This window comes from Microcaecilia unicolor, chromosome 14 (genome assembly GCF_901765095.1).
Source record: "Microcaecilia unicolor chromosome 14, aMicUni1.1, whole genome shotgun sequence".
NCBI classification, from domain to species: Eukaryota; Metazoa; Chordata; class Amphibia; order Gymnophiona; family Siphonopidae; genus Microcaecilia; species Microcaecilia unicolor.
Window position 1 is genome coordinate 26,723,543 of NC_044044.1, and position 19,432 is coordinate 26,742,974.

A 19,432-nucleotide genomic window follows, 5' to 3' on the forward strand; every position below is an offset into this window, starting at 1 on the left:
AAAAAAAAAAAACCTAAAACTTTAGGTCAGTTACTGCAGAGCAGCAGTAGAGAAGGAAGCTCAGGATGTGGTCTGCACTGGTGTTGAAATTTCTCCTCTGGGAATGAAAGATCTGACCCCTTTGGACCCTGGTTCATATCTCTCAACATACAAATTTCATGATACAGTTTCCAAAGCTAGGTAGTACTGATATTATTAACCACCTATAGCCGGGTACAGTGTCACCACCTAGGGTTAGAATTCCTGACACAGGCGGGAACTACAATTAAGGCAGAGGGAGGAAAAGTGATTCACTCAAGATCTCTTCTCTAATCAAATACACCCCCCCCCCCCCCCCCCCCCGGTTTTGATCTTTGTCTCCCTGAAGGGTTCCAGCCCCAGCCCTGTCCTCTCTGAACTAAGAGCAGCCGCAGTGTTCCTTACCTTGTGGTCCTCTCCAGCTGTCACCAGGTACTGTCCGTGACCTATGAACCTCACCACCTCTGCGGCTCCACAGTGTGCCTGGAAAGCAGCTAGCAAGACCTTCTCTCGCCAGGCCCAGAGACGCACCTCTCCGGCCAGTGTTGCCGAAGCCAGGACATTGCCAGCTGGAGAGAAGGAGAGATCTCGTACTGTGGAGCTTTGGCCCGAGAGTATCTGCGAGAGAGAAAAACGGGGTGAGGTCTCTTAGTTCAGACAGAAAAACATTATAGACAGGGAAAAAAAACCATGCCTGGGGAGGGCGAGAACAGACAAGCTGCACCTTCTCTCCTCCGTGCACGCCACTCACCGACACCGACTCCCAGGTGAGAGACTTCAGGACGTAAATCAGCTTATCCCAGGATCCCACGGCAACCAGCTGACCCTCAGGGTGAAAGGTCACACAGTTCAGCGGAAGCGAGGAGACCCAAGACCCCACCAGGGTTCCTCGTGATGAATCCCAAACCTAGGACATTGAGAGAAAATCTAATTTTAAGAAAAGACCTGTGCAGGGGAAACAACACACGGAATCCCACAAAGCCCCCTCCCATAAATACCGCCGACCCCCCCCCCCCACCACCACCACCACCATCAAAGATCCCAAGCAAAGCAGTCGAGGTCAATACGATGACTGTGTGTCATCACTAGATCCCACCCTAACACATTAGCTATTCCCAGACCATGTCAGACATCCCAGGTCTTCCGCCTGGTACCCTTCCCTGCCATAAAAACAGCATCACCCACCCTAGCAGCCGCTGCAGGGCACCACTCTCCCCCTTCCACCCTTGGTACCTTAGACTGACTTTATTTAAGGCATGCAGCGGGAAACGTATTTTAGTGAACCAGCTATGTGCGGACACAACATGAATCGCTCAACGGCAGTCACAATGAATCCAGTTATTCACCACGAAAAGGTTAAGAATCAAAAATCTACAGTCTGTTAAGTGGGTGGTGGCCTTTTAAGATAGATGTGAAGGTTTTTTTTTTTTTAATTCTTACTCTCTAGAGCAGAGCAGTGCTCCTCAACCCAGTAATCGGGACATACCTAGCCAGTCAGGTTTTCAGGATACCCACAATGAATATGCATGAGATAGATTTGCATACAATAGAGGTAGTGCTTGCATATCTATCTCATGCATATTCAGTGTGAGTATCCTGAAAACCTGTGTTCCCAAGGTTGAGAACCTCTCCCCTACAGCAAGGAGAGGAATACGTAATAAACGAAACAGGGTCTAAAATGGCCTGAGAATCTGGTAAAGGCAGATAGCTTAGCGGGGTTTAAAAAAAAGGTCAGACCGTTATTAAATTGACTCGGGCAAAATCCACTGCTTATTTCTGGGATAAGCAACATAAAAAGTATTGAACTTTTTGGGGATCTTGCCAGGTATTTGTGACCTGAATTGGCCACTGTTGGAAACAGGATGCTGGGCTTGATGGACCTTTGTTCTTTCCCAGTCTAGCAATACTTATTGTACTTATGCTGGACTGGTTGCCGAGAGAGAGATGTCTCACTCTCAGCTAACTTTTCAGCTCTCTATCTCCACCTGCTGGTTGATGGCCAGATTCCGGAACAGCGGGAAGCTACGTAATCGAATGTTGCTTTGTTTCTGCTTCGGATGTTACGTGTTGGTTTTGCGACAATAAAAAGAAGGAAGCGTAAGTCATGCAGCGCTTCCCTAAACTTATCAGTCCTGGAAAAAAAAGTCTACACGAGCTGTGGATTTTGATTGGGCCTGTGGAATAAATTTACCCAGAGATGAGGTTTGTGCCTGAGAACTTTCCAAACTATGCAGATGGGCAAACTGCCTTGCACAGCTCCCAAAGGGACCCCCCCCCCCACCCTTGTATGTTTCCACAGCTTCTGTGCCCCGCTGGCTGCAGGGAATACCCAGAGAGAAGCCCCCATCTCACCTTCAAGTGATGGTCCAAAGAAACAGACACGAGCAACTTTCCGTCTGGACTCCGGGCACAGCTGGTGATATCTCTCTGGTGAGCCTCTATCAGGAACAGCCTGAAGGTAACAGAAGGATTAACACAGAAAGATGCCCCCCCCCCCCCCCCCTCAGCGGAGTTAAAAAAAAAAAGGTTTGGACAGCTTCCTAAAAGAAAAGTCCATAGACCGTTATTAAATGGACTTGGGGAAAATCCACTATTTCTGGGATAAGCAGTATAAAATGTATTGAACTTTTCTGGGATCTTGCCGGGTATTTCTGACCTGGATTGGCCACTGTTGGAAACAGGATGCTGGGCTTGATGGACCTTCGGTCTGTCCCAGTATGGCAACACTTATGTACTTGGGATTCTGAATGGAATCTTGCTACTCTTTGGGGTTCTACATGGAATCTTGCTACACTTTGAAATTCTGCATGGAATTTTGTTGTTATTTAGAATTCTAGAACTCTTTGGGGTTCTACATGGAATGTTGCTACACTTTGAAATTCTGCATGGAATTTTGTTGTTATTTAGAATTCTAGAACTCTTTGGGGTTCTACATGGAATGTTGCTACTCTTTGGGTTTCTGCCAGGTACTTGTGACCTGGATTAGCCACTGTTGGAAACAGGATGCTGGGCTTGATGGACCTTTGGTCTGTCCCCGTATGGCAATACTTATGTATTATGTACTGTAGGGTGAGATTATCTCACCCTACAGTACTTATCTCCTCCTGAATGACCCCCCCCCCCCAACCAACTTCTCCACTCTTTGCATAAAGCCACTGCGTTACCTGCATCCATCCTGGGTGTTCCACATCTCCAGTTTGCCATCAAAGGAGGTCGTACAGAGGGATCCTTCCGAGAGGAAGACGCAGGTCGAGATCCCATCGCAGCTGGTTGCCAGAGATCTCACTTCCTGCAGTGGGGGGGGGGGGGAAGGAGATAGACACAACAGTTTTCACAATAGGGTTGCACAATTGTGCGTCCTGTACTCCCCATAACATCCACCTCAGCCTATCCTGGGGCACTTCACCCCCTCCCGTCCTACCTGTCCACTCTCCAGGTCCAGAAGATGCAAGGAGCCCTCGCTGGTTCCCACTGCAGCAGTGCGTCCTGAGGGGGAGACACCGACACAGGAGGGTGTGGATGGAATGGGCATCACCTTACTGAAATTTAAAATAAATTATTATTATACAACAGACAGAATAGTTTACCGATTCTGAGCCCGGAGAGAAAAACATGCAGTGAGACCAAGTAACTCTCCCAGGGTCAACTACAGAGAGTCAGTGACAGAGCCGGGGATTAGAACTGAGGCACAGGGAGATAAAGTGACTCCTCCCAGTGTCACACACAGAGTGAGTGAGAGAGCCAGGGACTGAAATGTAGACGGACTTACCCAAGACAGGCAAAAAACTCATCTTGACAGGTAATTTGAGAAATTTCTCCTCCACAGCAAGGCCAGGCCAAGCATTTCAGTCCCGTTTCCAGCATTGAACAGGGACAGAACCAGGACTGAAGCAGCCCTAGGACCCCGACACCCTGGAGTTCTCCCTAGCCAGCCCTCAACTTACCTGTTAACCTTCGTCAGGGTCTCAGGCTTGTTCAACCATTTCATCAATCGAAGTCCTCTGCCTGCTTTCAGGAGCCCCCCATCACTGTCTTTACCCAGGAGCTTCTGGGCCTGCTGGCAGATGGGCGAGGCCTCAGGCTCGTTGAGGACCTGCTGGAGGAACAGAAAGGGATGGCGAGACAGGAAGGTGACGTTACGCTGGGCAAACTCCCGGTAGACTTCCACATCAGGAGCAGGTGGAGGAGACCCCTCGCCATCAGCGTCATCTGCGATAGAGGCAGCTGAGAGGAACAAGAAACACAGCACAGAGTTATTTCAACAAGCCCCGCAAATTAGATCATTATAGGGGTTTCAGGATAGCTTTAAAAACCTTATGTCCATACGTCAGATCAGAAATAAGCAAATGTTGATAGATGACAGTGTATATAAGTGAAACATCAAAGCATTTCAGTGACAGTCTAACAGGATGACGGTGGGTTGCTTATTTCTGATCTGACGAAGAAGGGCAACCTTCCAAAGCTAATCAACAAAATGTATTAAGTTATGTCCAATAAAAAAAGGTATCATCTTATTTTCTGTGTTTTATTTTATTCTATTTCTATTGGTTACCTTTAAAAGTGGACTAACACGGCTACCACAAAACCAGGTGGGATGGTGGGAGAACAAGATGGCCTGGTGAGGGTGAGGGTGGTGGTGGTGGTGGGAGAGATACTCACAGTATAGACTGTACACCTTGCAGAGCCGGGGAAGCTGACTGAGCTCGGTGTGAAGAGACAGGAAACGCAGGTCTGTCAGAAGCACGCCCAGGAGCTCTTTGTGTCCACAGTGCACCTGAAACACACCGCCCCGAGAGAGAAAGAGGGGGAAATTAGATACTGTGATAAAGTCACCCCCAGGATAGTTGGGTTAAGGCAGTTTCAGTCTGAAATACAAGTCCCAGAAGGCATTGCAGGCAAGGAGCCAGGGGGTGAGATGAAGAACCCGGACTGGACTCCTAGCTGCAATGGGGGAAGACATGGGTGTAAGCTGGCAGGACGTGTAGATGGGCTGCCACTAGGGGGAAAGAGAGATAGGAAACCCTGTGTGCAGGAGCTCATCGTTAGGCTAATACTCAACTCAGCTGGTATGGGTGTGGGGGGAAGCTAATGGAAGGAGAATGATTGGTTGTGAGAGCAGAAGCCAGGGATTGATTAGGTAGGTGGGAAGGAGTCCCAGGAGATAGAAGCAGTTGCAGGCTGAAAACCCTTGGGCAAGAGAGGTCCCTAAAGTATTGAAGCAGGCTGAAATCCCTTGGGTGTGAGGAAGTCCCAAAAGTATTTGCAGGCTGAAAACCCTTGGGCAAGAGAGGTCCCTAAAGCATTGAATCTAGCAGTGAAGCTGATGCAGGCTGAAAATCCTTGGGTATGAGGTAAGTCCTTAAAGTATTGAACTCTCCTGAAGGTAAAGAGAGTAGAAGGTAGAAACTGCTGCTTTGTGATTTAACTGTGATGATGAATTGAATGAACTGTTTCTATTTGGAATTGAACTACTGTTTATTGTGCACTGGATAAAGAGCCCAGACTGAAGCTGACTGGGAGCCTGTATTGAATCCTGGTAGGTGCTGGTAGCCTACTGCTTAAAAGGGACTATTTGCCACACACTTTCAGGTGGCTTATATGTGCTTAAGATTAAAGGGGAATGCTGCGGTTGGAACCGTGTATCAGGTCTACTAGAAACCTGCATGGAATAAAAGCCTTAAAATTGAAGTTGCTGGTGGACATTTTGTTTTCTTGGCTGTACCAGGAGCCCTGTGGCTAAAGGAGATTGTTCTATCCTTGGCTGCACCTAGAGGCGCCTGCTTACAATACGTACCCGGATGGAGACTCCACCTGAGAAATGGCACTCGCAGCATCTGTAAAAGCACATCCTGAAGTACAGGGAACACCGTACAAAAAAAAACTCAGTCCTGGGGATACACCCAGCGACACCCCAACATAATAGCCAGGGCCGCCAAGAGGGGGGGGCAGGGGGGACAAAATTCCCCGGGTCCGGGCCTCCAAGGGGGGCCCGGCGCCGCAGTCCCCTCCACCCGCCCCCCCTCCGTCCACCACCGGGCCGGGCCCCCCTGAATTCAAATCATAGCGCCTCACCTCGACCTCGCTCCGTGTGAGAGAAGCACAGCAGCGGCAGTCTGCAGATCGCCTCCCTTCGGGCCTTCCCTCCCTGTGGGGGGGGGGGGGGGTGGCCTTGCCCCGGGCCCGGCCCAGTCTCTCGGCGGCCCTGATAATAGCCCAGACAAAAAAACCCTGACAAATCAGTCTCTAACAAAATAGCCCCCCTAGAAAAAAATGCAGTGCCATATTCTGGGCAGGCCCTTTTGTCAGGGGGCTAATTTGTCAAGGGTTTATATTGTGGGCAGGCCATTTTGACAGTGGCTGTTATGTCAGGGGCTATTATGACTTTTATTATTATTAGCATTTGTATAGCGCTACCAGACGCACGCAGCGCTGAACACCTGACGCAGAAAGACAGCTCCAGCTCCATAGAGCTTACAATCTAAAAATACAGACAGACAATTAAGGGCGAGGGAAGTACTGGGTGAGAAGGAACAAGGATAGGGGAATTGAGTAGTGGTTAGGAGCCAAAACATTCCATCTAGAATCTCCAATAGTAGCAACATTCCATGTTCCACTGCACTAACCACTAGGCTACTCCTCCACTAGCAACATTCCACATAGAAGCCTGCCCTTGCAGATGAGCAATGCGGCCGCGCAGGCTTCTGTTTCTGTGAGTCTGACGTCCTGCACGTACGTGCAGGACGTCAGACTCACAGAAACAGAAGCCTGCGCAGCCGCGTTGCTCATCTGCAAGGGCAGGCTTCTACATGGAATGTTATTATTATTATTATTTGTATAGCGCTACCAGACGCACACAGCGCTGAATACCTGACACAGAGAGACAGTCCCTGCTCGATAGAGCTTACAATCTAAAAAATACAGACAGACAAAGACAATTAAGGGCGAGGGAAGTACTGGGTGAGAAGGAACAAGGGGGGGGGAGGCAAATGAGTAGCGGCTAGGAGCCAAAAGCAGCCGTGAAAAGGTGGATTTTCAGCATAGATTTGAAAACAGGTAGAGACCGGGTACCACACCCAGCATACCCAAAACGAATATGCATGAGATTGTGAGCCCCCCCCCCCCCCCCCCCAGGGACTGAAAAATACCTCCTGCACCTTAATGTGCACCACTTTGATAACCTTTGGTCTTGCAGGTGGTATAAAAATAAATGAGATTTGCAAACAGCGGAGGCAGTGCGTGCTGCTATTATCTCGGGCATATTCATTCTGGGTATCCTGACCACCTGACTTCCTAGGCGCATCCCGGGGACTGGGCAGAACCCCCGACGTAGAGGGGAATTTCTCAAAGCTGCTTGCAGATATCTGGAAATTGCCCACACTCCCATGCGGTGAAAAGTTTGCGCATCGTTGGACAACACGTCCTCTTAGCCACATTAAGGGCCTCGGTGGGGGGAGGGAGGGGAAGAGGAGGATGAGAAAACAGGGTTTACATCAGTCGAAGAAACAGTATTTTCAGACGTTTGCAGAAAACCCAAGTGCAAATGTCTGTGAAAATTTGTCGGGGTGTAACGTAACCAAAATGAAAGTACGTGCCTATTTTCACTTTGAAAACTGATGCGAAGCCCACAGTTAATGAGTACATATTTTGTCCGAAGGCATAGAGTATGAAAATTACCCAAAGTAGGTCCAGACAGATGCACAATTGATCTTTTCACCACAATGAATGCCTCATTTTCTTTGAAGATTGCAGCGCCAGTAAAACCTCTCCTTTTCCTGGTCTCATAGCTTTAGTATCTAAAGCATTTAAAAACTAAGCCCTCATTTGCTTCCACTATTACTGAACCAAATAAACTGGGGTTTGGTGTTACTGTGCTGATTGTCATCCGTTGACATAACCTTGCTGGTACAGCTGATATCATTCCCTGGTGCTTTGTGAAGTTGAGGTCCTCTCTAGGCCACCATCCTGCCCCTCTTATTACTCACCAAATGATATGGCAAGGCACAAAGGGATTCAGCATCCGGGTTTCTGGAGGGGTCCTTGCGCTGGGGGTCACAGCTTCTCCAGAAGTAAGCTTGGCGGGAACAAAAGGAGTAAAAGGCAGAAAGTTTAAAAACAAATCCAAAATAAACAGCTTCCCTTGGCTCTGCCCCAGAGCAATCCGGGACAAGGGACCACGGATCATGTAAGTATCGCTGTGTCTTATGGGAAACTTTGTAACATGTCTCGCTGGGAGGTGCAAGAGGAGGCAGGTGGCTTGAGGGAGGGTCTTACTTGCAAGGAAGAGGTGAACTTCAGCCCCGAGGCCTGGCCTCCTCAGATATCGCTGTTCCACTGCATCACGCAGCAAGGACCCAGACAGCTGCAACTGGGGGTCACTGGCATGTGAGGGGGCTCGGAGCCCCAGCATACTGTAGAGAAGACATAGAGAAAACAGAGAAATGAAGACCCCAGGGAACTACTGCCAGCCAGGACCCAGCCAGATCAGACGCGAATAACAATACGCTTCCTTTAACTGTTCTTTTTCCAGTGCGCTCTGGGACTTGTAGTATTAAGAACATAATAGCCATACTGGGTCAGACCAATTGTCCATCAAGCCCAGTACCCTGCTTCCAAATGTGGCCAACCCAGGTCACAAGTACCTGGCAGAACCCCAAAGAGTAGCAACATTCCAGAACCTTAAAGAGTATCAAGATTCCAGAATGCCAAAGAATAGCAAGATTCCACAATCCTAAAGAGTAACAAGATTCTGGAACCCCAAATAGTAGCAACATTCCATGCTACCAATCCCAGGGCAAGCAGTGGCTTCCCCATGTCTGTTTCAATAACAGACTATGGACTTTTCCTCCAGGAACTTGTCCAAACCTTTTTTTTAAATCCAGATACGCTAACCGCTGTTACCACATCCTCCACCAATAAGTTCCAGACCTTAACTATTCATTGAGTGAAAAAATATTTCCTCCTATTTGTTTTAAAAGTATTTCCATGTAATTTCATCGAGCATCCCCTGTTTTTTTGTACTTTTTGATAAAGTAAAAAATCGATTCACTTTTACCCGTTCTACACCACTCAGGATTTTATGGACCTCAATCGTGTCCCCCCTCGGCAGTCTCTTTTCCAAGCTGAAGAGCCCTAACCTCTTTAGCCTTTCCTCATACGAGAGGAGTTCCATCCCCTTTATGTTCTTTAACCCTTCGCCCCCCCCCCCCCCCCCCGTCATACCACTGGAAGCTTCTCAGGAGATAGGAGAAAGCCGCCATGGGTAGTACCGCCTCCTGCCGCTCCATGGCTCTCAGCGTCTCCTCCCAGGTCAAAGGGCGGGGTCGCGAAGCAAGTTCCACCTGGACATTCAGCATGGCGTACAGATCGCGCTCCCTCAGGCCTGTCGCAAAGAGAAAAAGCAAAGGGACGTCAGTGACTTGAGGGAAACCGACAGATTATCGGGCAGAGGGCACAGAGACACAGAGCTTACCCCCCCCCCCCTTACCAGTGCGGGAGAGAAGGAGGGCACTCAGTGCCAGCATTACGGTCTCTGCCCCGTGTTCCTGCTCCAGGCTCCCCAGTATGTGCTGCAGCAGAGGTGGAAGTGTAGCTGGGAAGCTCTGAATCCGCCCCGAGACCTTAGAGAGAGGGAGAGACGGGAGGGATAGTGAAGTAAGGGAGCAGAAGTCGCAACATAGGCCATTGACAACTATCGAAAGAGAACAGAGAGATGACAAAGTGAAGAGATTTTAAAAAAATAAACTGAAATTAACACACATGCAGGGTTAAGGCTCTCACTTGACACCTGCTTATCTAGAACCGACGCGTGGCAGCGGTGGGATCTCTCTGTCCCCACAGATGGAAGCCTGCCCAAGGCGGCAGTGGAATTTACCTTTTCATACACAGCAAACGCTCGGAGGTCCTCACTGGCTAGCTTCAGGTAGAGGGGCTTCTGGGAGCCTTTCTTAATCAGCAGCAAACGCATCTTAAAGAAGAAAGAACGGCATGAGAGAAAAGCGAGAGAGACAAAGGTAGAAAAGCAGGGAGAGGGAGAGAGACAGACACATCCAAGTATATTTAAACTTACTAAGCCTGCTAATCCTATACAACTCACAATTTCCACAAACGCAAGAAAAGATAATAGAGTGTGTACGTAGACAAACGGAGAGTGAGGGAAGGGACGAGGAATGCCATGTGTTCGTGAGAAAGAAAGGGAAGGAAGAAACGATTGGGATGCTCTTAGTTATTAAGGAATGATAACAGAGAATCTAACAGAATGCATCTTGGAACAGTTCGGACTTAAAAGTTGGTAAGGAAGTCTGATGCCGCAGGGAAGTGGGTAGAAGGTTCCGGAGATGCGGTCCTTGAACCGAGAAGACTGAAGCACGGAGTATGTTCGTGAAAAAGTTTGCTTATAAGTCGGTACAATACACATCCACCACCGGCTCCCTACTAATACCTGGTTATTGAACGCAGACTCTTCCAGCTTTTTCCCATAGATGGCCAGTGCTTGCCGTACGATCTCCGCCCTGTCCGAGGGTTCCAGGGGCCCCAGCAGGAGGGTGCTGACATCGCGGCGCCTTGTGAGGGAACACTGCAGCGAGGAACCCTCATCCAGGCTCAGCACCAGCTGCACTCGCTACACAGAAGAACAGACAGCAGTAGGATGTCAAAACCACGAACAGGCAGCAGAGCAGACCACAGACCCACTGGCTCCCAGTGTACAAGTCCCTGGGACATTCACTTGAGTTCTGATCCCCCCCACTTTTCCAACCTCTAACTGAATAAGAACATTATTCCAGTCTTGTTACTAGAATGTTCCCCGTGCCCCATCAAGCACCATTCATTGTTGGTCTGAGGGCCGTCCCTGGAAAAGAGGAATGGGAAACAGAAGCCCAACCAGTGAAGTTGAATGGGTTTTCTGCACCTACCTGTGGTAGAAATTCTGGGATCCAATCAGAATTGGGCTCTCCGTTCTCACCGCACAAGCGATCGGCTCCATCCACGAGCAACGTCAGAGTCTGGCGCCCCCGTAGGGACTGAGAGACCAGCCGCAGCAAGGATTCAAATTCATGTACTAAACCCCTATGGATGAGAGGGAGGGAGGAGCGTTAATACTGCAGGGACCAGGGGGTTGAAGAGGCAGAGGGGAAATCGGGAGCCGTTGTCCCTCACCTGTACGTCCTGGAGACTTCTCCCTCTCTCTTGAGGTGCTTGCTGAGCAGGCCGCAGATTCTTGTCAGCATCAGAACGACATTGCTGGCATCTGGTTGAGCATCAACGAAGTGGAAAATGACATTGCATGAAGGGGCAGGGTCCTGAGGACTTTTCCCGGCCTGGTCCACACATCTCAGCTTGTGCGCCAGAGCAGCCTATGAAAGGTGGAAGGTTACACGGACGTACAATCAGAGGAGGGGAACAAGTGCTGTAAACATGGAAGCAAAACTAGGGCTGACCAAAACACTAAACCAAGTGGTTGCCTAAGATGGCAGCTGAAATCAAACCAAGACCTGCCAGCCGCCTGCAAAACAAAAGCTTAATATTTGAACGTATGATGCCCAATTAGGAGTTTTTATGGAATTACCGGAGGAGGGTCACGACTGTAGACCTCAATTATCAACATTGCGAGGTGGTGAGGGAGCCAATGGGACTTGAAAGTTTGGGTTCCCTGGAGTGGAAGACACAGGACCTAGTCCTACTGGCATCTTAACTCACCATGAAGACTGTTTTTCCCTCGCTGGGGCCTCCACTCACGAGGAACATTCTCCCTTCTTGGGCCTTTCCTGGCCGCCTCTCCCCATCATCCAAGCTGAGAAGCTGTTTCTTCCTGGCGCAGAACTGGCGCTGCTGGTACTCCTGGTAGGCCTCTTGTATTGTGTCTTCCTCCTCTTCCTCAGGCTGCTCCTAGGGAAGGGGAAGGGGCAATGGATAAGGAGGTACTGTGTAATCTTATACCTCTCCCCCCCCCCCTCCAAATATGCAGCACTATTTAACCAACCAGGAATGGCTCCCGGCCTGGTTAAATAAAATTTAGCTGGCGATAGCTGGTTATCTCCACCGAATACTCAACATAGACGGTCCTGAAGGCACCCTAGCCAGTCAGGTTTTCAGGATATCCACAATGAATATTCATAATACAAATTTCAGGGGTAAATCTGCAATAATTAGCCCAATCGTATTTAAATATCCATATTTAGTGACTAATATACTATTCTTTACCTTTTTATTTTACCAACTAGCCGTTGAGCCCGTAAAAACGGGCTGGTATTGGGATCTTCCTTCCTTCTCCTTCCTTCCTCCCCCCCCCCCCCCCCCCGAAGTCACCGCCGCCGCCATCCCTCCACCCGGCCCGGGCCCTCTCTCTCTCCGCTACTAAACTTACACATCCATTCGCCGGAACGCAGCACGCACATCAGCTGAGCTGCCGTCGGCCCTTCCTTCTCTGCCTGTGTCCCGCCCTCCTGTGACGTAACGTCAGCGAGGGCGGGACACAGGCAGGGAAGGAAGGCCGACGGCAGCTCAGCTGATGTGCGTGCTGCGTTCCGGCGAATGGATGTGTAAGTTTAGTAGCGGAGAGAGGGCCCGGGCGGGGTGTGGGTGTGTGGGGGGGGGGGGGTAACTGTAGCGGCAACCTCGGGTGGGTGGGTGGGGGGGGAGCGGTATCAACCTCGGCGGCGCAGTTTCCCTCTCTGTCCCGCCCTCGTCATCACATATTGACGCGGGGGCGGGACAGAGAGGGAAGTCTCTACTGCGCATTTGCGAGTGAGTCGGTCACTCGCCGTTTATATGTTTGATAGTGAAAATCACATATACTTTATTCAATTATTCAATTTACATTTTTTTCTCTATCGTTTTAACATACTCATGCAAAAAAATACAAAAAAAATTTTCCCCCCAAAAAAAATATAAATACATAAAAAAACAAATTCAAAATCAAATGATGTCCAACATTTTCCTCTGTCCCGTTTTAGATACCATGTAAAAGTCTCAATCACAAATACGTTTGTTAGTTGTAGTCCAAACTTTTCTGTATCCCACATGAAATGTTCAACGGTTAACAGTTGTAATAATTGTTCATTCCAAACTCCGTATATGCAGAAACCATAAAGTGTATACTTAAAGATTTCACTTAGTAGCTGATCATTTTTTCCAAACGTGGGGACGGTGCGTGCAGATCTCTCTTATGAATATTCATTGTGGATATCCTGAAAACCTGACTAGTTGGGGAGCCTCCAGGACCAGGTTTGGGAACCACCGGTTTAGCGGTTAACCACTAAGAACTTAATTGATTAGCACTGAATATCGGCTTAACCGGCGACCAAAAACAAACCCGGAAATTCAGTGCCGATTGCTGGATACGGAACAGCCTTCAATTTCCAGGTTCAGTACTGGCAGCAGGCTTTGGCTACGCTGCCGGCTGAATAATCAGCCCCATAGAACCTCCCTGCACCTAGAGCTTGGGAGTGGGGCGGGGGGGGGAGATATAACACATTGCATCAAGGTTTACAAATGGTTTATTCGGATGAGAGTTCAAATCCCACACCCACAGATCTCGACTAATCTCTTGGATTTCAGCACCAAGGAGGCCGACTGAGGGACATTAAGAAAAATGGCATTAACTTGTACAGCCCTGTGCACACCGATGGCACCAAGTGGAATGTGGCAAGCTGTATCCCCCCTGATAAAAACCCTGCTGTTCCCATCCCACCTCCCAAACAAAGGCTTTCATAAAAGAACTTCAGTTTTGGGTGTCCGAGGAGCAGCAGCGAAGGGGCACATTTAACCTTATGTATTCCCCCCCCCCCCCCAAAAAAAAAAAAATAAAAAAAACACACATTTTTAAATAACCTCCAGCAGCACCTAGTGGCAAAGGCTAGTACTGCAGACCCATGAATCCTTTGAATTTCAAAAAACCACAACAATGCAGCAGTGCGCAGCTAAGGGGGGGGCGCGGCCAGGGGAGTGGTCGCTCCCCCAAACAGAGTTCTGCCGGCGCCTATTTTTTTCTCAACGTGTTGCATTGAAAATGTGTTCCGGTGGAAGTCCGCTTTCGCACCGCTTCCGTTCCTCCCGCGCCGTCAACCTGGCTCCGCTTCTGCCATGCAGAAAAACAGAGTAGAGAAAAGAGATCTGAAAGAACTCACCTTAATAAAGTTCTTCTCGATGGCTCCCCAGATGTCCTCATGCACCATGGTACCAAATTCATCCAGTCCTTTGACAAAGGCTTTCCCATCAGCAACGCCTCCCCACTGACAAGAGTACCTAGGAAACAGCCACACAGCTCCTTATCTAAGCCAGATCTGGGAGAGAAGCCCGTTTCCCTCCCATTCCCCAGTCTCACAAAATGTCCCACAGGTACTCGGAGGTCCCAGACGAGCTCCCCTTTTCTTGGTCCTACTGGAGCCCTAGGAGAGCTCATACTGGTAAGCCTTACCTCCTGCAGGTGGCCTCCGTTAGCTCAGCCACCCGGCTCTTCAGCTCCGTCATTTTGCTCTCTGAATCCGGCGATTCTGCAACAAAATCCCGCCGCCAGCGGTCCGACAAAGATCTGCATAGGACATTGGAAAATTACCACAGTGTAAACGTGGTTAGCTTAATGGGGTTTAAAAAAGGCCTAAAGGAAAAGTCCATAGACCATTATTAAATTGACTTGGGGAAAATCCACTGCTCATTTCTGGGATAAGCAACATAAAATATATTGAACTTTTTTTGGGATCTTGCCAGGTATTTGTGACCTGAATTGGCCACTGTTGGAAACAGGATGCTGGGCTTGATGGACCTTCTGTCTGTCCCAGTATGGCAACACTTATGTACTTGGGATTCTGAATGGAATCTTGCTACTCTTTGGGGTTCTACATGGAATGTTGCTACTCTTTGAAATTTTGCATGTAATCTTGTTATTCTTTAGAATTCTAGAGCCTTGCAACTCTTTGGGGTTCTGCCAGGTACTTGTGACCTGGATTGGCCACTGTTGGAAACAGGATGCTGGGCTTGATGGACCTTCGGTCTGTCCCAGTATGGCAACACTTATGTACTTGGGATTCTGAATGGAATCTTTCTACTCTTTGGTGTTCTACATGGAATGTTGCTACACTTTGAAATTCTGCATGGAATCTTGTTGTTCTTTAGAATTCTAGAATCTTGCTATTCTTTGGGTTTCTGCCAGGTACTTGTGACCTGGATTGGCCACTGTTGGAAACAGGATGCTGGGCTTGATGGACCTTCTGTCTGTCCCAGTATGGCAACACTTATGTACTTGGCATTCTGAATGGAATCTTGCTATTCTTTGGGGTTCTACACGGAATGTTGCTACACTTTGAAATTCTGCATGGAATCTTGTTCTTTAGAATTCTAGAACCTTGCTACTCTGGGGTTCTACATGGAATGTTGCTACTCTTTGGATTTCTGCCAGGTACTTGTGAGCTGGATTGGCCACTGTTGGAAACAGGATGCTGGGCTTGATGGACCTTCGGTCTGTCCCAGTATGGCAACACTTATGTACTTGGGATTCTAAACGGAATCTTGCTACTCTTTGAGGTTCTACATGGAATGTTGCTACACTTTGAAATTCTGCATGGAATCTTGTTCTTTAGAATTCTAGAACCTTGCTACTCTTTGGGGTTCTGCCAGGTACTTGTGACCTGGATTGGCCACTGTTGGAAACAGGATGCTGGGCTTGATGGACCTTTAGTCTGTCCTAGTGTGGCAATATTTATGTACTTATGTCGCTTTCATGCACATAGCGAAATACTGCAGCTTCTCTTCAGCAGCATAACGTGCTGTACTCACTACTTTGCTCTTTGCATCTCAATTCTAATTCCCGGCTCCGTTACTAACTCTCAAGGTGCGACCTTTTTGAGAGAGAAATCACTGTACTGCCTCTGCCAGAATTCTAATCCCCATACCCGATGAATGCAGGGTCTCTGAGGTAGAAGAAGGCTCGGGGAGGATCGATACTGCTGTCCTGTTTCTGGAACTGCACAATTTCCAGTTCGGTGACTGAGCGTCCCTTGGGGTAAGTACTCAGCTGCAGAGAAGGGAGCAAAATGCAGAGAGATTTTTCACCTTCACCCACAGTCTGGGTTCTTCACACAGTAAGAAAGAAACAAAGACATACGAAGCTGGAGAGACGTAGACCCAAAAAATCCCAGAGACACCGACAAAAACTGAGAGGGAGATATAAACACAGAACACCGGGAAAGTGAGAGACAGATTTAATCCATAGTGCGATCTCTCCTTCCCCCATAACCCCAAGTCTCTCTCACTCACCCATCTGTGTTCCGCCACATCTGGTACACTGTACTCATCTGGGATATACCCATAACGCTCTCCTAGAATCCCCAAAAACAGCTGGCAGCGAGATACCTCCGATAGGCAGAGAGACAACTGCCTGTAACAGGAGAGTCAGAAGGACGAACAGATCAAGCCTGAGTCTCTCTCCCAGCAGGAACAGAAGCAGCTGTTTCTAACAGAAGCGTACAAGAGGGACGGTCTCCAGCATTTACCTGTTACCTCGCGTGTCCTCCTCGGTCACTCCCCAGCGCAGATCAATCTCCTCCAAGGACAGGAAGTGCTGGGCAGCCCGGGCCCTCAGCGCAGGGAAGACGTAGCGGATCAGAATGTCTCGCTCCCCGTGCATGTCTCGGAAGGTAGACGAGATGAAGATGCGGACGCTTCGCCACCTACAAAGTGAGGTGCATGTGGGAAAAAAAAAAAAAAAAGAAAAGTCCACCTTCTGGGGATCAGAGCACTGCCCAAGTGGGTGAGTTTTTTGTGTCTCTGGGAAATGGCTCCCTCCGTAGAACAGGGAGTGCATCGAAGGTTCTGTTTGCTTATTTAACTTTAATTTTATTAATTAGTTAATTATGGGGAAGGGGGGGGGGGGGTCAATATTCAGCCGTCGGCAGCGAGCGTTTTGCTCACCGCCGATGGCATTATTCCCGGATACTCAAAGCTGGGACCTGTGTGGGGTTTAGCTTTGAAGATCTGCTTTTTTTTTTTTAAGAACTCTCTTGTTTATTAGCACCAGTGCAAATGTACAGATTGCAGCTACAACGTCCAAAATACAGCAAAGAGACTTGTTCAAGTGTCCAAATTGTACTCCCACCCCCCCCCCCCCTTTCCCATTCCCTCAACAGTTCAAGATCCTAATTTGTGTGACTGGAGTGAGAGAGTCCCAAAAGGGAGACCATGTCTTACAAAACTTACCGCCTCTCTTGGAGGGCCAAGTCTGTGACTCCCCTTTTCTCTAAAGAGCAGAACTGAATCATAGACGATCTCCAATGTGACACATTTGGGGGTTCCGGATTCAACCACAGCTCTAAAAAATCACCCTCGAGACAGTTTTCTCTATAGGAAAGCTTTGAGACCCGAGGGCGCCGAGCCCTGAATCTTAAAATTATCAAACAATTGTCCAGGGCTGGGTTGCCAAATGATATGATCTGGTTATTTTTAAACCGGTTAAGAAATAGTCGCTTCAGCCGATATTCATCACTGAAGGGGCCATGGGTTTACTGCATAAAAATAGGACAGACTTTATGCATCTCATTTATGCACTAAATCTGGCTGCTTAAGGGCTGAATCTCAGTCAGCCAAGTGCTGCACGGGAACAGGGGATCCCCTCCACGTCCGCGGAGATGGGAACCAGGTCCTGCAGGGTTCCTGCGGCAATGTAGTGCCAGGTCACCCTACCTACCCTTTTTCCTTGTGCCATATCGATTACAACAGCGTTAACACGGGATAAACATAAAGGAATCCTGTTCAGAAGGAAGGGATCCTCAGAAGCTTAGCGGAGATTGGGTGGCAGAGCCGATTGGTGGGGGGCGGGGCTGGTGTTTGGGAGGCGGGGCTAGTGCTGGGCAGTCTTCTACGGTCTGTGCCCTGAAAATGGCAGATACTTTTTGTGTATACCTGACCTTGATTTGTAACACATATAAGTTATCTTGTTGGGCAGACTGGATGGACCGTACAGGTCTTTCTCTGCCATCATCTACTATGTTACTATGTTTAAAAAAATTAATGGATATGGTTGATAGCACTGAAATCACCTTAAGCACTGACGGGAGAAGTTATCAACATGGACTACTGTTAAATTGAGTTATTTTAACACAGGAGACGGGCAGGGATGGAGGGATAGGCACCCGGTATAAGAGGCTTGGAGAGGCTAAGCCTCCCCCCCCTGCTGCAGCAGAATGGATCAGCTGTGGAGTCCAGCTGCTCTGAGGGGATTAAATTGTTGATTTACCTCCATCCTCACAGCAGGAGCTGCAGTGAAAGCCCTCTAGCAGTTGTAGAAATTGGTTTATGGTTTGTTTACCTTACTGCTGGGAAAGCAGGGGGGGTTGGCTGGAGGTGTCCTGGGTTGCCAGGGAGATATTTAAGGAGGATGACTTCCTGACCTGCACTAAGGACAGATAGCAGCAGAACGGATACTGGGCCAGCATGATCAGAAAAAGTCACCAGACAACAAAGGTAGAAAAGATCATTTTATTTTCATTATAGTGTTTGGAATATGTCCACTTTGAGAATCAGGTGCTCAACATTAAAAGTTTATATTTATTTACTTATTTATGTTTTGTGGCTCTACATGAGAATTGTGATGATATGATCCCTTGTTTCATATTGTTGACAGTCTGCAGTTTCCGTATGGGTGGTATATTGGTGTATTAGGTTCTGCTCAGTGTAATATTTATGGTACAGTAAGGTTCTGAGTGTGTTTTTGCACAAAGTTGTGCATAGTGTTTTGCAGTTGAGCGATTGTGCTTAGTATATGCTTTGAGCAACCACTTTATTCTTTGACATATGATACATATCTAATATCTAAATTTAATAAAAGGTATTGTGACTTTTTATTTTTTCTGCATGTTATCAGACAATTATGGATTTAAGCTCCACCCTTAACCCCGCCCCCTTTAGCCTCCCCAAACAGGGGCCACCGACTGCCTATGGATGGAGGGGATTCCAGCGGGGATGGGTGGAAACGGGTGAAATTTCTGTCTCTGTGCACCTCTCTAGTGCTGGTTCTGCCCCCCCCCCCCAACCTGGCAACACCCCCAAGATAGATGGCTTTGCGTTCAGCGGTAACCGCAATATTCAGTGGCACTCAGAAAAGTTAAGTGCTGCTGAATATTAGCAGCTACCTCCAATCAAGCGATTTAACCAGTCGGCAGCCTGCTAAAATTGCTTTGAATAAATCGGGCCCTATATTTATTTTAAAAGTGCTTACAGACCCGTCTCACACTGTTCTGAGCATGGAAACAACAAAAACACACAATTTTTTTAAAAAAGCATAAAAGCAGGTATGTACATTAAAAAAAAAAAAACATTAAATACATTAAACTGTTAAAAACAACAAAATCATTAAAAATCTAAAAGCCCGATCGGTAAGGAGAAGATGGAGGGGTGTTGGGAGCATTGAGAAAAATAATTTGTGGAT

The 19,432-nt window shown here is 48.2% G+C and overlaps 1 protein-coding gene across 3 annotated transcripts in view; it reads right to left on the minus strand.

The window, feature by feature from the left end:
- The window catches only part of TEP1 (telomerase associated protein 1), a 57,937-nt gene that overhangs the window by 24,379 nt on the left and 14,126 nt on the right, over positions 1-19,432 (minus strand). For all 3 annotated transcript variants that reach the window (XM_030188018.1, XM_030188017.1, XM_030188019.1), the window contains exons 19-39: positions 16,503-16,679; positions 16,267-16,387; positions 15,903-16,024; positions 14,432-14,545; positions 14,142-14,259; positions 11,713-11,901; positions 11,173-11,369; positions 10,929-11,082; positions 10,457-10,636; positions 9,890-9,982; positions 9,503-9,635; positions 9,238-9,397; positions 8,290-8,426; positions 8,001-8,089; positions 4,678-4,792; positions 3,963-4,242; positions 3,440-3,557; positions 3,183-3,307; positions 2,371-2,470; positions 770-925; positions 424-636 (exon numbers count right to left, since the gene is read on the minus strand). In XM_030188018.1, coding sequence (XP_030043878.1) covers positions 424-636; positions 770-925; positions 2,371-2,470; positions 3,183-3,307; positions 3,440-3,557; positions 3,963-4,242; positions 4,678-4,792; positions 8,001-8,089; positions 8,290-8,426; positions 9,238-9,397; positions 9,503-9,635; positions 9,890-9,982; positions 10,457-10,636; positions 10,929-11,082; positions 11,173-11,369; positions 11,713-11,901; positions 14,142-14,259; positions 14,432-14,545; positions 15,903-16,024; positions 16,267-16,387; positions 16,503-16,679 — 3,091 coding nt within the window. The remainder of the gene's footprint in view (positions 1-423; positions 637-769; positions 926-2,370; positions 2,471-3,182; positions 3,308-3,439; positions 3,558-3,962; positions 4,243-4,677; positions 4,793-8,000; positions 8,090-8,289; positions 8,427-9,237; positions 9,398-9,502; positions 9,636-9,889; positions 9,983-10,456; positions 10,637-10,928; positions 11,083-11,172; positions 11,370-11,712; positions 11,902-14,141; positions 14,260-14,431; positions 14,546-15,902; positions 16,025-16,266; positions 16,388-16,502; positions 16,680-19,432) is intronic.